Raw genomic sequence first — 18766 nt, 5'->3', positions numbered from 1 at the left:
TTGGTAAATCCGGTCCGGGTTTTCCTTTCCCAACTCCAGTCCGTTTTTTTAGTCGAATCTGGTCCGGGTTTTCTTTTCCCAACTCCAGTCCGGTTTATTTTAAATCCGGTCCGGGTTTTCTTTTCCCAACTCCAGTCCGTTTTTTTCGTCGAATCCGGTCCGGGTTTTCCTTTCCCAACTCCAGTCCGGTTTTTTAGTCTAATCCGGTCCGGGTTTTCTTTTCCCAACTCCAGTCCGTTTTTTTTTCAAATCCGGCCCGGGTTTTCCTTTCCCAACTCCAGTCCAGTTTTTTTCGTCGAATCCGGTCCGGATTTTCCTTTCCCAACTCCAGTCCAGTTTTTTAGTAAAATCCGGTTCGGGTTTTCCTTTCCCAACTCCAGTCCGTTTTTTTCCGTTGAATCCGGTCCGGGTTTTCCTTTCCCAACTCCAGTCCGGTTTTTTTTGGTAAAACCGGTCCGGGTTTTCCTTTCCCAACTCCAGTCCAGTTTTTTTAAATTCCGGTCCGGGTTTTCTTTTCCCAACTCCAGTCCGGTTTTTCGTGAAATCCGGTCCGGGTTTTCTTTTCCCAACTCCAGTCCGTTTTTTTCGTCAAATCCGGTCCGGGTTTTCTTTTCCCAACTCCAGTCCGGTTTATTTTTAAACCGGTCCGGGTTTTCTTTTCCCAACTCCAGTCTCTGAGTGCCCTTCTACAGCAGCTCTCTCCTGTCTTTACGCTCAACAGGGGACACAGAGGCAGCAATGGAAACCATTGGCTTCTGCTGCTGTCAATCAAATCCTACGAGCAGAGAGCAGGGGGTGGGGCTGAGCTGCGCTGTGTGTATCTAAAGACATACACCGGCCAGCTCATGAGTGAGCCTGCAGGTGCTTCCCCATAGGAAGCAGCTTTCCACGGGGGCACACAGAGAAAAAGACCTTAGTGCGCCGGCTAGGGACACCAGAAGAGGGGGTTTGGGTGCTCTGTGCAGTACCACTGCACAGAGCAGGTAAGTATAACTTGTTTTTTTTAGAAAATAAGAATCTTAAAGCTGAGTTCCACCAACTTAAAAAGTCAACAACTACAAAAAGTGTAGCTGCTGACTTTTAATAATCAAACACTCACCTGTCCCATGGTCCAGCGATGCGGGCATACGAAGCCTCGCTCCTCTCCCTCTAACTGTGGGCGCCCGGCTGTGAAGCACTGCACATGCGCGAGCCGCACTGCGCGCTGTGAATAGCCGGGCAATCTTCTGGGACCTGTGACGTGTCCCAGAAGATTGCAGGGAGGGAGGGGGGAGAGGTGATCTTCCTTCCAGCGCCATGGCACCAGGGGAGGAAGTGGGAGAGCGTGCCTCTAAAAACAGGGTACCTGCTCCCCCCACAAAAAAATGACATGCCAAATGTGGCATGTCAGGGGTTCACCTGCACTTAAAGCAGAAGTTCCATTTTTGGGTGGAACTCTGCTATAAGCTTTACAGCTGCTTTAATGTTATCAGTTTTTTCATTTAACCAATTTATTATAGTTTAGTTTCAAGTGACAGGTGTTTCCCTTTTTTGTTCTGTGTATTTATAGACTAATCCCTGTCCAGACTCTGTCATATTAGACTTGCAGAATTTTAGGCATCTAATATTCCTATTTTTTGCTCCTCAATCCACAGTAGCACCAGTACCAATTTTATGATTTATTATATGAGGATATGAGCACTGTTTGTTTTCTAAAGAGTGAGCACACAGTAGTAGTTTTCTTTCAGGCATGCTGTCTTTGCATGAAATCTTGAAGGCAGCTATATGGAGGGTGGGAGACACAGACGTGAGTCACTCCTCTGACCCATTCACTTTTGTCAGTACATTTTTGCTTGACCTACTGAACTCTGTACACTACGGGATATTTACAATAGGTAGGGATTCAAAGGACAGTGGGTAAAAGGGGCTTAAATGCCCACCTGTTTGTTACTTGCAAAAATACTAAATTATCATATGCAGTATTTAATATTACCTGAAAAAAATGTTTTTTTCATTTTTTTTTATTAGACCTGACTATAAAGCTCAAACAAAAAAAAAAGTGTGAATCTTTATACTGTACGTTACCTTTAAGTTCACATTGATAAGAAAAGCAGAGAGAAACAACAGATATTATGTATATAAAATACCTAAAATATGTTTGCTTGTGTGAGAAGCAATTGGATTCCAGCTATTAGCTAGCAGTAGTGACATTCAACTGAACTTGTCGAAAGAAATGTTGAAATATTGAAGATGTTTTGCAACTTATCAAAGTAACTTCATCAGCTCTACAAATGCCACTTCATAAGCTCTATACTGGCAAAGTGAAAAAAAAAAAACAACACGTTTAGCCATGTAAATTTAAGCATCAATACCTACTGAAGACCTTCTAGCATATGGGATTGGATTATATCAATAGAAAAGATTGTTTTCACAAACTTTTTCATCTCCCACGCTGTTTTTGGGCAATCAACATCTGCCTTAAAAATATTCCATGGTGATTGGATTAAGGTGATTAATTTACCTGTGCAGATATTAGCGGTGCACCGAAATGAGAATTCTGGTGAAACTGAAACCGAAAATTCAGGATGCACTTGGCTGAAAACCAAAACAGACAGTTTTAATTTTTATCTTAAATGTAATTATTGTGGTTGGCACTTTTGCATTTAAGTCAATGGGACACGATTTTGCATTAAAGTCACCAGGGGACGTTTTTGCATTGAAGTCAATGGGACATGATTTTATATTTAAGTCAATAGGATGCGATTTTGCATTGAGGTCAATGGGACGCAGCATGCCATTAGCGGCACCTTTTTTTTTTCAATTGGCAAGATGCTGATAACCCTGTTTTCGTCCAAAAATTTTCGGCGGCCAATATAATGGTGCATTACTAGTAGATATAGATGGATGAGTGGCAAATCGTCAACATTACAGAACAAATCCAGTTTAATGTGACTAACTGCTACTAGCTACTGTATACCATGACCTGGATAACTGAAAACCTTCACGTGTTAGAAACAAAATTAAGAATATGACTGGTTGCATTGTAGACTAATATATACTACAGTATATATATATACCTATCAGATTTCAACTGTATTTTGTGCTGGTGCGAAAATTGGTAACATATATCTATGTTCTGCCACCAGTTTTAGCCTAATTAGTGTAACAGTATGCTTTCAAACTAACAGTCATCATTTTTTTTTGCAGGCTGTTTGCAGAACCAATGGTCATTTTTCCATCAATGTTCCCAGTTGGTTTGGTCTCCATAAAATTGTGAACCCACTGGTGAAGCGTATGTGTGATATTGATAAGTTAGTCTGTAGCAAGACCTGTCTTAATGCTGCTGATATTGGGTTCATCATCGATGGATCCAGTAGTGTTGGTACAGGAAACTTCCGCACAGTTCTGCAGTTCATAGCTAATATAACAAGCGAATTTGAGATTTCAGACACAGACACAAGAATTGGAGCTTTACAGTATACGTATGAACAGAGGCTGGAGTTTGGTTTCGATAAGTACAGCACAAAGCAAGATGTCGTGAATGCCATAATGAGAATCGGCTATTGGAGTGGAGGCACAAGTACAGGAGCAGCCATCACATATGCTACTGAACAGCTATTTAGCAAGTCAAAACCAAACAAGAGGAAGATCATGATTGTAATAACTGATGGTCGTTCTTATGATGATGTCCGAGCTCCGGCTGCAGCTGCTCATCGAAATGGTAATTCTTTTCACAAGAAATTCCTCATTACTCACTTCAATAGGGGGTACATTTTCTCCCTTCCTGCCCAGGCCAATTTTCAGCGCTGTCGCAATGACAATTGCGCAGTCATGCAACACTGCACCCAAAACAAAATTTTTATCATTTTGTTCACACAAATAGAGCTTTTTTTGGTGGTATTTAATCACCACTGTTTTTTTTATTCTTTGCTAAATACACGAAAAAAAGACTGAACATTTTTAAAAAATAAAGTTTTTCTTTGTTTTGGTTATACAATTTTGCAAAGAAATAATCTTTCTTCATCAATTTAGCCCAAAATGTATTCTGCTAAATTTCTTTGGTTAAAAAAACCCAAATCAGTGTATATTATTTAGTCTGTGTGAAAGTTATAGAGTCCACAAACTATGGTATACATCTGGAAACTGATAAATCCTGATGTACTGATCTAATTTCTTGAGGCCCTAAAATACCAGCATAGTAGAAATACTCCCCAAATTACCCCTTTTTGGAAAGTAGACCATCCAAGGTAATTAGTAAGTGGCATGGCGGGTTTTTTGAATTTTTTTTTGTCATAATTTTTGAAGATTAAAAAAAAATATTTTTTTCACTATTTTTTTTTTTTACATTCTGTCATCAGTGCAGTACAGTGTCATCATATACAGTGGGGATGGAAAGTATTCAGGCCCCCTTAAAATTTCCATTTTTTGTTATATTGCAGCCATTTGCTAAAATCATTTAAGTTCATTTTTTTCCTCATTAATGTACACACAGCACCCCATATTGACAGAAAAACACAGAATGGTTGACATTTTTGCAGATTTATTAAAAAGGAAAAACTGAAATATCACATGGTCCTAAGTATTCAGACCCTTTGCTCGGTATTTAGTAGAAGCACCCTTTTGATCTAATACAGCCATGAGTCTTTTTGGGAAAGATGCAACAAGTTTTTCACACCTGGATTTGGGGATCCTCTGGCATTCCTCCTTGCAGATCCTCTCCAGTTCTGTCAGGTTGGATGGTAAACGTTGGTGGACAGCCATTCTTAGGTCTCTCCAGAGATGCTCAATTGGGTTTAAGTCAGGGCTCTGGCTGGGCCATTCAAGAACAGTCACGGAGTTGTTGTGAAGCCACTCCTTCGTTATTTTAGCTGTGTGCTTAGGGTCATTGTCTTGTTGGAAGGTAAACCTTTGGCCCAGTCTGAGGTTCTGAGCACTCCGGAGAAGGTTTTCATCCAGGATATCCCTGCACTTGGCCACATTCATCTTTCCCTCGATTGCAACCAGTTGTCCTGTCCCTGCAGCTGAAAAACACCCCCACAGCATAATGCTGCCACCACCATGCTTCACTGTTGGGACTGAATTGGACAGGTGATGAGCAGTGCCTGGTTTTCTCCACACATACTGCTTAGAATTAAGGCCAAAAAGTTTTATCTTGGTCTCATCTGACCAGAGAATCTTATTTCTCACCATCTTGGAGTCTTTCAGGTGTTTTATAGCAAACTCCATGCGGGCTTTCATGTGTCTTGCACCGAGGAGAGGCTTCCGTCGGGCCACTCTGCCATAAAGCCCCAACTGGTGGAGGGCTGCAGTGATGGTTGACTTTTTACAACTTTCTCCCATCTCCCGACTGCATCTCTGGAGCTCAGTCACAGTGATCTTTGGGTTCTTCTTTACCTCTCTCACCAAGGCTCTTCTCCCCCGATAGCTCAGTTTGGCCGGACAGCCATCTCTAGGAAGGGTTCTGGTCCTCCCAAACATCTTCTATATAAGGATTATGGAGGCCACTGTGCTCTTAGGAACCTTAAGTGCAGCATACATTTTTTTGTAACCTTGGCCAGATCTGTGCCTTGCCACAATTCTGTCTCTGAGCTCTTCAGGCAATTCCTTTGACCTCATGATTCTCATTTGCTCTTACATGCACTGTGAGCTGTAAGGTCTTATATAGACCTATGGCTTTCCTAATCAAGTCCAATCAGTATAATCAAACACAGCTGGACTCAAATGAAGGTGTAGAACCATCTCAAGGATGATTAGAAGAAATGGACAGCACCTGAGTTAAATATATGAGTGTCACAGCAAAGGGTCTGAATACTTAGGACCATGTGGTATTTCAGTTTTTATTTTTTAATAAATCTGCAAAAATGTCAACATTTCTGTGTTTTTCTGTCAATATGGGGTGCTGTGTGTACATTAATGAGGAAAAAAATGAACTTAAATGATTTTAGCAAATGGCTGCAATATAACAAAGAGTGACAAATTTAAGGCGGTCTAAATACTTTCTGTCCCCACTGTAACTGGTGTGGTGGTGATCAAGGACACTGACTGGTGTCATTTTTTATTAAATTTTTTTTTCTTTTCTTTAAGGATTTTTTTTTTTAACACACTGTGACCAGAGCAATATAATGTTACCATAGTAACATTGTACTGCTCTGGGGAAGTGATCAGTATGTTTTTGTTTGTTTGTTTGTTTTACATCTTATGTTTGCTTATAGCGGTGTATTACATTGCTATAAGCAAGTATTTTACTGAATCATTCAGTCTGTTTTGTTGTGATTAGCTGTGATTAGTCACAGCTAATCACATGGTACAGATGGGCTGTGATTGGCCCCGTCTGTACCATGTGATAAAATTGACCAATCACAGCTAGCAACACAATTATACACATTGGATGTCTTGAACGAGGCCATCAGTTGTGTACAACTGTGACCTGCTGTGATTTGTCACGGTGGTCACATAGTGCTGGTCCTCTGCTCAGTCATCAGCTGTGCCCCATGGACACGGCCAGTGACAGATCGCGTGGCCTCTGCGTGGCCCTGCAAATGGAGTATCCTGGTAGGACATCAAATGATGTCCATTAGGATGGGAAAGCCACCGCCCAGCCGTCATTTGTCTATAGGCTGGGCATGAAGTGGTTATATATCTTATCATCCCTGCACAATTCAAACTGAGCATACTGTGCAAAATATGCAGAATTCAGGTTATCTTTAGTTAGTAGCAAGTCCAGCAATGTAGGAACTCAATTTAACCACTAGCGGACCACCCTATGTAGATATATGGCGGGGGGGTTAGCCACTCTGCATCAGATCACAAATATGTCTGTGATCTGGCATTTCCGAGTAGGGGGCACACAGCACACTTGAGCGCGTCTGCCGCCCCATCTGTGCTGTGATTCGGTACAGCACAAGTCGGTCAGCAGGTACCGCCCAATAATTTATGGCCAAGACCTGCTGATCAGTTTAGTGAATCAAAGCACAGAGCCCTGTATTTACTAACAACATAGGGCTCTGTACATGAAGCAGCAATGTGGCTGTTTCTTTCTCCCAGCAAAGCAGGGAGAAAAATCAGCCACGCAGATTGGTAAAAGCAGCACACATTACGCATTTTTCGGCACACAGTTAACCCCTTGATTACACCTAGATGTTAGCCCCTTCCCAGCCAGTGCCATTAGTACAGTGACAGTGTATAGAATTAGCACTGATCACTGTATTAGTGTCAATAATGTTGTCAGTTTCAGCTAGTCAGTTCCCACCCAGTATCAGGGAGAGTCAGATTGCCTGCCACATTATCACAATCCCCACAGTCTCCAGTCACTGATCACCACCATTACTACCGTATATACTCTAGTATAAGCCGAGTTTTTTAGCACATTTTTTTGTGCTGAAAATGCCCCCCTCGGCTTATACTCGAGTACTCCTCTGCAGCCTAATCACCCGGCGCTGTGATACATTCAGTCTAATCGCATGCCATGCCTCTGTCTCAGCCTCATGCCTCTTTCTCAGCCTCATGCCCCTTGATCGGCGTTGTGCTGGCATTATCTCCTGGCACTATGCCCATCTGCAGTCTTATCCCCCAGCGCTGTGATACATTCAGTCTAATCGGCGGCCATGCAGTGTAACCAAGCGCAGCCTCCTCCTTGTCGTCCTAGTGATAGGCTGAACACTGACTCACTGCTGGGATACCGAGTCAGTGTTCTGTCACGGAGAAGGACACAGAGGACGACGAGGAGGAGGCGGCGCTTGGTTACACTGCATGGCCGCCGATTAGACTGAATGCATAACAGCGCTGGGGGATAAGACTGCAGATGGGCACAGCGCCAGGAGATAACGCCGGCACAACACCGATCAAAGTACTTGAGACAGAGGCATGATGCATGAGGCAGAGGAAGAGGCATGAGGCAGAGGCAAAGGCATGAGGCTGAGAAAGAGGCATAAGACTGAGGCATGAGGCTGAGAAAGAGGTATGAGGCTGAGACAGAGGCATGAGGCAGAGGCATGAGGCAGAGGCATGAGGATGAGGCAGAGGCATGAGGCAGAGGCAGAGGCATGAGGATGAGGCATGAAGCAGAGGCATGAGGATGAGGCATGAGGATGAGGGATGAGGCATGAGGATGAGGCATGAGGCATTAGGCATGAGGCTGAGACAGAGGCATGAGGCTGAGACAGAGGCATGAGGCATAGGCATGAGGCTGAGGCATGCAGATGGACACAGTGAAGCTGCAGATGGGCATTGTTGACCCTATTTTCCACTTACAGTAGCTGCTGCATTCTCACCCTCGGCTTATACTCGAGTCAATAAATTTTCCCATTTTTTTGTGGTAAAAGTAGGTGCCTCGGCTTATATTCGGGTCGGCTTATACTTAAATTAAAAAGAAATATTCCAGTATATATACCATTATTTGTAGACGCTATAACTTTCACATAAACCAATAAATATACACTTAGTGGGATTTTTTTTACCAAAAACATGTAGCAGAATACATTTTGGCCTAAATTTATGAAGAAATTTTTTTCATTTATTTTTTTATTGCATGTTTTATAGCAGAAAGTTTTTTTTTCAAAAATGTCGGTCTTTTTTCGTTTATGTAAAAAATATATAAAAAAAAAAAAAAAAAATACCACCAAAAGAAAGCTCTATTTGTGTAAAAAAAAATTACAAATTTTATTTGCGTACAGTGTTGCATGGCTGCGCAATCACCAAAGTAGAGCAGTGCCGAAAAGCAATAAAATGCCCTGGTCATGAAGGGGGTAAAAAATTCCGGAGCTTACACCTGTAAGCACACAGCACACCTGTATGGTAATATCTAAAGGGGGGCCTAGATTTGCCACCTTTCCGGGATTCAGCCGGACAGTCCGGGTTTTGGATCATGTGTCTGGATTTCAGTCCACCTGAAAACCGGACACATTATTCAGACAGGAGCATGGCTTGAAACAGTGCCTGACAGGAGAGAGAGGGCAGGGCCGTCTTTTCACATGGGCACGCTGGGCAGCTGCCCGGGGGTCCCACTTGCCTGGGGGGCCCCACCTGCCCAGCGACCCCAGCCAGGGCCGAACTAGCCTACCAGGATACTGGGATATTTCCTGGTAGGCGGCCTGCCCTGGGGCCACTTTGAGTTGCGGCTGCAGCGCTCCGCTCTTTCCCTTTCTCCTCCTCCTCCTGTGTATCACAGAGCTGGCTGGGTCTGTGTTCGGCAGCCACACTGTAACAAGGTCCCGCCCCCCTAGACCGACTTGTGTAATAGTAGATTGAATCAGTGTTCCACCTATCACACGAGCCGATCTAGGGGGGTGGGACCTTGTTACAGCACGGCCGCCGAACACAGACCCAGCCAGCTCCGTAATACACAGGAGGAGATGCCCGCTGTGTGTGTGTTTTACCAGGCGATGGTGAGTCTGTATTAATTGGCACAGTGATGCAGCATTCATGGACACAGTGAGGGTGCAATTGTGGGCACAGTGAGACTGCATTCATGGGCACAGTGAGGCTGTAATGGTGGGCACAGTGAGGGTGCAATGGTGGGCACAGTGAAGCTGCAATGGTGGACATAGTGAGGCTGCATTCACGGGCACAGTGAGACTACAATGGTGGGCACAGTGAGGCTGAATTCATGGGCACATTGAGGCTGCAATGGTGGGCACAGTGAGGCTGCATTCACGGGCACAGTGAGGCTGCAATGGGGGGCACAGTGAGGCTGCAATGGTGGGAACAGTGAGGCTGCATTCATGGGCACAGTGAGGCTGCAATGGTGGGTACAGTGAGGCTCTATTCACGGATACAGTGAGGCTGCAATGGTGGGCACAGTGAGGCTGCATTCACAGACACAGTGAGGCTGCAATGGTGGGCACAGTGAGGCTGCATTCATGGACAGTGAGGCTGCATTTTATGGGCACAGTGAGGTTGCATTCACAGGAACAGTAAAGCTGCATTTGATGGGCAATCATGCGTGATTGTGTAGACAGGGCCCCAGTGCACTGTATTGTCCGGGGGCCTATAATGCTCTTAAGATGGCACTGGGTGAGGGGGCACTATGTCCGCTGCATTACTATTCTCTTTGGAGTGTCCAAAGGTGTCCCAGGTCTGTTACAATCATATCAGTGGCGGCTGGTGTATTTTTTTGGGGGGGTGGCAAACAACCCCTCCCCCTAGGCGGCCCACAGCGACGGCACTACACCCCCCCAACCGCTGTCTGCTGGTCGGTCTGGCACTTATCCCATCTGAGTGGTGGGCTGCGGGCAGCGGCTCCGGGGTCCTCTGCTCCAGCACAGCAGACCCGATCTAGGCGCTAGGCGTCCAATAGGATCACCTGACGTTTTGGCCAATCGGGTAATGGGTCTACCGACCCGCTTCCTGATTGGCGGAGAGGAGATTTAGTGTGAAAATAGCAAATATTCATAACCTATTGTCACACAACTGGCTGGGATCCACCCTTTTTTGAAGCCTATTAGAGCCTCTGGCTCTATTCACGTGTTTCATAAAAACACCCCTCCTCCATTGGAATCCATAGTCCGGTGCCCTGTATGTAGATCAGGGGGCCGGACGCATGGATGGGGGGGTGGCGCCCTTGTACCCCTAATGGACAGGCCACCACTGAATCCTTTAGTGTATATTAAAAAAATAATAATTGCTGTGCAAAGCTAAAGTGTTCAGGTTTGGCAACCCTAAAGGGGCCTCAATGATGAAGAGAAGTAGCAATACACAGCAAAAGGGAAGCTCTGTCAGGTTTTTTATTGCTGTTTGTTTTATAGCTGTCAGGCTCCTAACACATATCGAAATACAATAAATTTTTCTTTTTAGAAGAGTGAGAAAAGGGTTAAAACCTCTGACAGCTTTATTTACTACTTAGCTGGATTCTTTATCTTCAAATGTGAATGAAATGACTTTTCAAATCATGCCTATGTAAAGAATTCTGCTATTAACGTTACATTTTATTCACAGGGGTCATTGCATATGCCGTTGGTATCGCCTGGGCAGCCCAAGATGAACTGGAATCCATTGCTACGGATCCAAAAAAAGAGCATTCGTTCTTTGTGGATGAATTTGACAGTCTCTATAAGTTCGTAGGAAAGATTATCCAGAATATTTGTACAGAGTATAATTCTCAACCAAGAAATTAAAGTATGCGTTGGTTAAAGTAGTTTCATACTGCTTGTATAACACACTTTCTGGCATTGAACAGAAAAACTACAACAAATTATGTATTAATTTAGAGAGGTCTGTCTTTGACTACAGATATTCTTGTGTCCTAAATCTTGATCCATGACACGCTAATGTTTTCTTTCCACCTGTAAATTGCAGCCTCAATCCGCACTTAAGGTATGAAATTAACTGAAAATATGATCATCACAGTTAGACATTCATATGGCAAATCTTGAAATATTCAATGTACTCTGGCTATGAAGTCAGTTGGTATTACCTGACCTATTGGCCTGCTTAGCATGCAAAAATAACACTTTATTAAAACGGGTCACAGGCAGTATTGTTACAGAACGATGACATCTATGGTAGTTTTTTTCAGGCTTAGCAATAAACAAAGCCCAAATTTAACATAATTGTAAGTAATGTCATCATGTTATTATCCAATACTGCCCTCTAGTGTCAAACTACTAATATACATCATAAGAACAAAGCTTTATTTGCAAAAGCTATCCCAAAGCATCATATCTTTTAAAGACAAGGATATGTCAGATTAATTTTTTTTTTCTTCCTCTTTTTTATGATTTCTTCATATTGGTGGGTTCACACTGCAAGTAACTTTGTAACTGAAGAAAAAAAATGATGTTCGTTTGGTGCAAGAGCTATTTTCTGCTCTTCCATAAGTGATGATTTTGTAGTTGACTACAAAGAAATCTATCAACACAGTGCCATGAATTTTGGTCCTCATAGGGTCACATGACACAGTTCTAAGCAGTTGTATAGAATAAGCAGAACTGTATAAAATGCACATTAAATCCAAGTTTTAGAGGGGGAAAAAGTCATGAAATTCAATATAGCAAATCAGTAAGACGTTTTGAGTTTTTTTCAATTATTTTGTATATTTTAATTAAAAAAATCTTTACATAAAAAAAAAAATCAGAAAAACTATATATTTCAGCATAGTTTGTACAGTTTTAATATTATTCTATTTTCATTATATAATATAGCATTTATATACAGCTAAAGGTGTTTCAGTGCCTTGTATACTGTTCCTTTTACTTATAAAATTGTTTTGTATATAAGAAAATGTTTTACTGCTTCAATTCTGATGCAATATAAGTTGTGAGTTTTACAACACAATCAATGTTTGTGATGTATTAATTATGAGACAGATAGCAATGATTACTGGCAGTTTCAAAGAGCAAATATTTTGTGAGAGAATGTCATCCAATCTGTTTCTATCACATCATAAAGTAATTTAAAAAAAAATAAAAAGTTACAATATTACTGTGTTATTGCTGGAATAAATGCCCCTGTACTGTAGAATTGTCTTTGTAATGTCATGTTTGTGTCTCTTAGTTTGAACACTTTTCACTGCTCACAAAAGTTATTTTGAAGAAAATGTTTTTTTTTTTAAAGAATGTATTATTACTTGTTAGTTTTCTTGTAATTGCTTTCTGATTTAAACATGTGTTATGAAGTGAATGAAGCCAAAAGGCCTGATTTACTAAACATAAATGCACAAGAAATCACTATGAAGATAACAGTCACACCTGCACTAGGGGTTCTCATGAGCATGCGGACATAATTGCTTCTAACTTTCAGGATTCTTTATTGATCTGCTAATATGTACACTTATGCTTAATGCATACATTGTAGGTCCAGTATAGATATATATAGATATAGATATAGATATAGATATATATCTATATCTATATATATATATATAGATATAGATATATATCTATATCTATATATATCTATATATACAAGCAGCATACAGTATCTCACAAAAGTGAATACACACCTCACATTTTTGTAAATATTTTATTATATCTTTTCATGTGACAACACTGAAGAAATTACACTTTGCTACAATGTAAAGCTTGTATCACAGTGTAAATTTGCTGTCCCCTCAAAATAACTCAACATACAGCCATTAATGTCTAAACCGCTGGCAACAAAAGTAATTACACCCCTAAGTAAAAATGTCAAAAATTGGGCCCAATTAGCCATTTTCCCTCCCCAGTGTCATGTGACTCGTTAGTGTTACAAGGTGTCAGGTGTGAATGGGGATCAGGTGTGGTAAATTTGGTGTTATCGCTCTCACTTGTTCATACTGGTCACTGGAAGTTCAACATGGCACCTCATGGCAAAGAACTTTCTGAGATCTGAAAAAAAGAATTGTTGCTCTACATAAAAATGGCCTAGGCTATAAGAAGATTGCCAAGACCCTGAACTTGCTGCAGCGCGGTGGCCAAACCATACAGCGGTGTAACAGGACAGGTTGCACTCAGAACAGGCCTAGCCATGGTCGACCAAAGAAGTTGAGTGCACGTGCTCAGCGTCATATCCAGAGGTTGTCTTTGGGAAATAGACATATGAGTGCTTACAGCATTGCTGCAGAGGTTAAAGGGGTGGGGGGTTAGCCTGTCAGTGCTCCGACCATACACTGCATCAAATTGGTCTGCATGATGCACAAGAAAGCCTGTAGTTTGCTGAAGACAAGCAGACTAAATACAGGGATTACTGGAACCATGTCCTAATGGTTCTAATGAGGCCAAGATAAACTTATTTAGTTCAGATGGTGTCAAGCGTGTATGGCAGCAACCAGGTGAGGAGTACAAAGATAAGTGTGTCTTGTTCAAGCATGGTGGTGGGAGTGTCATGGTCTGGGGCTGCATGAGTGCTGCCAGCACTGTGGAGCTACAGGTCATTGAGGGAACCATGAATGCAAACATGTACTGTGACATACTGAAGCAGAGCCTGATCCCCTCCTTTCGGAGACTGGGCGGCAGGGCAGTATTCCAACATGATAACGACCCCAAACACACCTCCAAGACAACCACTGCCTTGCTAAAGAAGCTAAAGGGTAAAGGTGATGGACTGGCCAAGCATCTCTCCAGACCTAAACCCTATTAAGCATCTGTGGGGCATCCTCAAATGGAAGGTGGAGGAGTGCAAGGTCTCTAACATCCACCAGCTTTGTGATGTCGTCATGGAAGAGTGGAAGAGGACTCCTATGGCAACCTGTGAAGCTCTGGAGAACTCCATGCCCAAGAGGGTTAAGGCAGTGCTGGAAAATAATGGTGGCCAGACAAAATATTGACACTTTGGGCCCAATTTGGACATTTTTATTTAGGGGTGTACTCAGTTTTGTTGCTAGCGGTTTAGACATTAATGGCTGTGTGTTGAGTTATTTTGAGGGGACAGCAAATTTACACTGTTATACACGCTGTACACTAACTACTTTTCATTGTGGCAAAGTGTAATTTCTTTAGTGTTACATAGTTACATAGTAGGTGAGGTCGAAAAAAGACACAAGGCCATCAAGTCCAACCTATGTGTGTGATTATATGTCAGTATTACCTTGTATATCCCTGTATGTTGTGGTCCTTCAGGTGCTTATCTAATAGTTTCTTGAAACTATCGATGCCCCCCCACCCGCTGAGACCACCACCTGTGGAAGGGAATTCCTCATCCTTGCAGCTCTTACAGTAAAGAACCCTCTACGTAGTTTAAGGTTAAACCTCTTTTCTTCTAATTTTAATGAGTGGCCATGTGTCTTGTTAAACTCCCTTCCGAGAAAAAGTTTTATCCCTATTGTGGGGTCACCAGTATGGTATTTGTAAATTGAAATCATATCCCCTCTCAAGCGTCTCTTCTCCAGAGAGAAGAAGTTCAGTGCTCGCAACCTTTCCTCATAACTAATATCCTCCAGACCCTTTATTAGCTTTGTTGCCCTTCTTTGTACTCGCTCCATTTCCAGTACATCCTTCCTGAGGACTAGTGCCCAGAACTGGACAGCATACTCCAGGTGCGGCCGGTCCAGAGTCTTGTAGAGCCGGAGAATTATGGTTTTATCTCTGGAATGAATCCCCTTTTTAATGCATGCCAATATTCTGTTTGCTTTGTTAGCAGCAGCTTGGCATTGCATGCAATTGCTGAGCCTATCATCTACTAGGACCTCCAGGTCCTTTTCCATCCTGGATTCCCCCAGAGCTTCTACCCCCAGTGTATAGATTGCATTCATATTTTTGCCACCCAAATGCATTATTTTACATTTTTCTACATTGAATCTCATTTGCCATGTAGTTGCCCACCCCATTAATTTGTTCAGATCTTTTTGCAAGGTTTCCTGTGGAGAAGTTATTGCCCTGCTCAGCTTGGTATCGTCCACAAACACAGAGATTGAACTGCTTACTCCATCCTCCAGGTCGTTTATGAACAAATTAAACAGGATTGGTCCCAGCACAAAACCATGGGGGACCCCACTACACACCCCTGACCATTCCGAGTACTCCCCATTTACCCATTTCCCCACCACCCTCTGAACTCGCCCTTGTAGCCAGTTTTCAATCCATGTACTCACCCTATGGTCCATGCCAACAGACCTTATTTTGTACATTAAACATTTTTTGCAAAATTTTTTGCAAAATCCAGATACACCACGTCTACGGACCTTCCTTTATCTAGATGGCAACTCACCTCCTCAAAGAAGATTAATAGAATGGTTTGGCAAGAATGAGTCTTCATGAATCCATGCTGATTACTGCTAATGATACCGTTCTCATTACTAAAATCTTGTATATAGTCCCTTATCATCCCCTCCAAGAGTTTACATACTATTGATGTTAGGCTAATTGATCTGTAATTCCCAGGGATGTATTTTGGGCCCTTTTTAAATCTTGGTGCCACATTGGCTTTTCTCTAATCAGCTGGTACCATTCCAGTCAATAGACTGTCAGTAAAAATTAGGAACAATAGTCTGGCAATTACTTGACTGAGTTCCCTAAGAACTCTTGGGTGCAAGCCATCTGGTCCCGGTGATTTATAAATGTTAAGTTTCCCAATTCTAATTTTAATTCTGTCCTCTATTAATCACGGAGGTGCTTCCTGTGATGTGTCATGAGGATAAACACTGTCGTTTTGGTTACTGAAGCCCCCCGATTCCCTCGTGAAGACTGAGAAGAATAAATTCAATACCTTTGCCATCTCCCCATCCTTTGTATCCAGATGTCCTTCCTCATTCTTAATGGGGCCAATATGGTCTGTCCTCCCTTGTTTACTGTTTACATACTTAAAGAATTTTTTGGAATTTTTTTTGCTCTCCTCCGCTATGTGTCTTTCATGTTCTATCTTACCTGTCCTTATTGCACACTTAAATTTCTTGTTGCATTCTTTATAAACACTGAATGCTGGTGATGATCCCTCAACCATGTATTTTTTAAGGCCTTCTCCTTTGATTTTATATGCATTTTTACATTGGAGTTAAAGAGGAGGGCCCATTAAAAAAAAAAAAAAAATTAAAAGTCAGCAGCTACAAATACTGCAGCTGCTGACTTTTAATTGGACACTTACCTGTCCCAGGGTCCAGCCATGTGGGGGATCAAAGCCCCGCTCGCCTCCCACACCGTGATTGGCCGCTCAGTCACCTGGGACCTGTAATGGGTCCCAGGTGATTGACAAGAGGGAGGGAGCAGAGCCGAGTCCTTCCTGTGCCGAGGGGGAAGTGATGTCACCAGCCCAGGCACTGAAAGAGGCAGACTACGAGGGACCCCCTAGCAACAGGCATTTAGAGGTGAGTTAAAAAAAAATTCCAAATTTTTTTTTTTTTTTTTTTTGTTTTTAGGAATTTTCATGTATTTTTTATTTTTTGGGTGGAACACCATTTTAAGCCATCCATGACTTTTGTTTGCTCTTTTAAATTTATTACCCAATGGGATGGCTAATGCCCTTATTTAATATACTCTTAAAGCAAACCCATCTCTTCTCCATGTTCTTTGTTCCCAAGATTTTATCCCAATGTCTGCCTTCTAGCAAGGTTCGTAGTTTAGGGTTATTACATGAAATGATATAATAAAATATTTACAAAAATGTGAGGGGTGTACTCTCTCTTGTAAGATACTGTAGCTGCTTGCTAAGGTAAAAAAGGAAAAGCTGGAAAAGACCCCATATACTATTCTTCTGGAGCCAATAAGGCAGTTTTTTATAAGGAAGCTCAACTGCAGGTATTTAGCAGTGGCAAATGAAATCATGTATGCTATACCATATACCCAGGGCTTTTTTTCTCAAAGAATAGGTGCACAAACTCCCCCATTCTGAGTCACTTGGACCGCCCCATGCACAATCTCTTTTGTTCCACCCCCTATCCACCTCCCAGTGCTGCCCCTTTAGGGAATACAGAACCAAGTTGTGATGATAAGCAGCAATAGACCCTCTCCAGGAACAATAGATTTCCCCAGCAACAATATATTCCCTAAAGCAACAATGGACCCCTGCAGCAACAACAGATTTCCCAGCAGCAAACCCAACTTCAATAGACTCTCCTGCAGCCAGCAACATAACACCCCTCCCTCAATAGTAGATCCCCTCTAGCAACAATTTACCCCAAGCAGCATAAGCCTAACCAGTACTAATAGATCCCCCACCAGCAACAATAGACCTTCCAGAGCAACAATAAACTGCCACACAATAACTGATGCACTCCAGCAACAATAGATCCCACAGCAGCCAGCAACAATAGACCCTCCCTCAATAAGCCACCCCCCAGAAACAATTGATCCCCCACCAGCAACAATAATAGACCACCCCAGCAACAATAGACCGCCATGAAAAAATAGATCTCCTCCAGGAACAATAGATCTTCTCCAGGAACAACAGATCTCCTCCAGGAACAATAGATCCCACAGCATCCAGCATCAATGGACCCTTTAGCACACCCCAGCATACCTTGCCATTACATACATTCAGTGTTGGAGACGCCGGAACTGCGTTCCTGTTGAAGAAAAGCCCTGCCCTGACCCCTGCCCTGCCCTGAAAAGCCCTGACCAGTTATAGCGCTGTTCAAGGTGCTCTGGTAGATATGGTGTCTCACAGCAATATAAGGGTGCAGGCTATCTTATGCTTAACCCAGAAAGCAGTGAATTATGAGGGGATGAGAGACGCCACACACCACTAGCTCAACAGGTAAAAAGAGGTAAAAACTGCCTCAGGTTTGAGCTCCTCCTGAGACCTGTCTCTGATGCATTTCGTTCCACCCATAGAAATAGAAATAGACAATTCTATTTACAGTATCTCACAAAAGTGAGTACACCCCTCACATTTTTGTAAATATTTTATTCTAACTTTTCATGTGACAACACTGAAGAAATTACACTTTGCTACAATGTAAAGTAGTGAGTGTACAGCATTCTATAACAGTGTAAATTTGCTGTTCCCTCAAAATAACTCAACACACAGCCATTAATGTCTAAACCGCTGGCAACAAAAGAGAGTACACCCCTAAGAGAAAATGTCCAAATTGGGCCAAATTAGCCATTGATGAGGTGTGTTAAATTTGGTGTTATTGCTCTCACTCACTCATACTGGTCACTGGAAGTTCAACATGGCACCTCATGGCAATGAACTCTCTGAAGATCTGAAGAAAAGAATTGTCGCTCTACATAAAGATTGCCTAGGCTATAAGAAGATTGCCAAGATCCTAAAACTGAGCTCCAGCACGGTGGCCAAGACCATACAGCGGTTTAACAGGACAGGTTCCACTCAGAAAAGGCCTTGTCACGGTCGACCAAAGAGGTTGAGTGCACATGCTCAGCGTTATATCTAGAGGTTGTCTTTGGGAAATAGACGTATGAGTGCTGCCAGCATCGCTGCA

At 42.5% G+C, this 18766-nt stretch overlaps 1 protein-coding gene across 10 annotated transcripts in view; it reads left to right on the top strand.

Moving 5' to 3' along the window:
- The window catches only part of VIT (vitrin), a 232706-nt gene extending 220271 nt beyond the window's left edge, over nt 1-12435 (top strand). For all 10 annotated transcript variants that reach the window (XM_073627776.1, XM_073627772.1, XM_073627774.1 and 7 more), the window contains 2 exons: nt 3187-3700; nt 10912-12435. In XM_073627776.1, coding sequence (XP_073483877.1) covers nt 3187-3700; nt 10912-11090 — 693 coding nt within the window. In that variant the 3' untranslated portion in view covers nt 11091-12435. The remainder of the gene's footprint in view (nt 1-3186; nt 3701-10911) is intronic.
- The last annotated feature ends 6331 nt before the right edge of the window (nt 12436-18766 follow it).

This window comes from Aquarana catesbeiana, linkage group LG04 (assembly GCF_042186555.1).
Source record: "Aquarana catesbeiana isolate 2022-GZ linkage group LG04, ASM4218655v1, whole genome shotgun sequence".
Lineage (NCBI taxonomy): Eukaryota > Metazoa > Chordata > Amphibia > Anura > Ranidae > Aquarana > Aquarana catesbeiana.
This window is presented reverse-complemented; position numbering and strand designations above follow the sequence as displayed.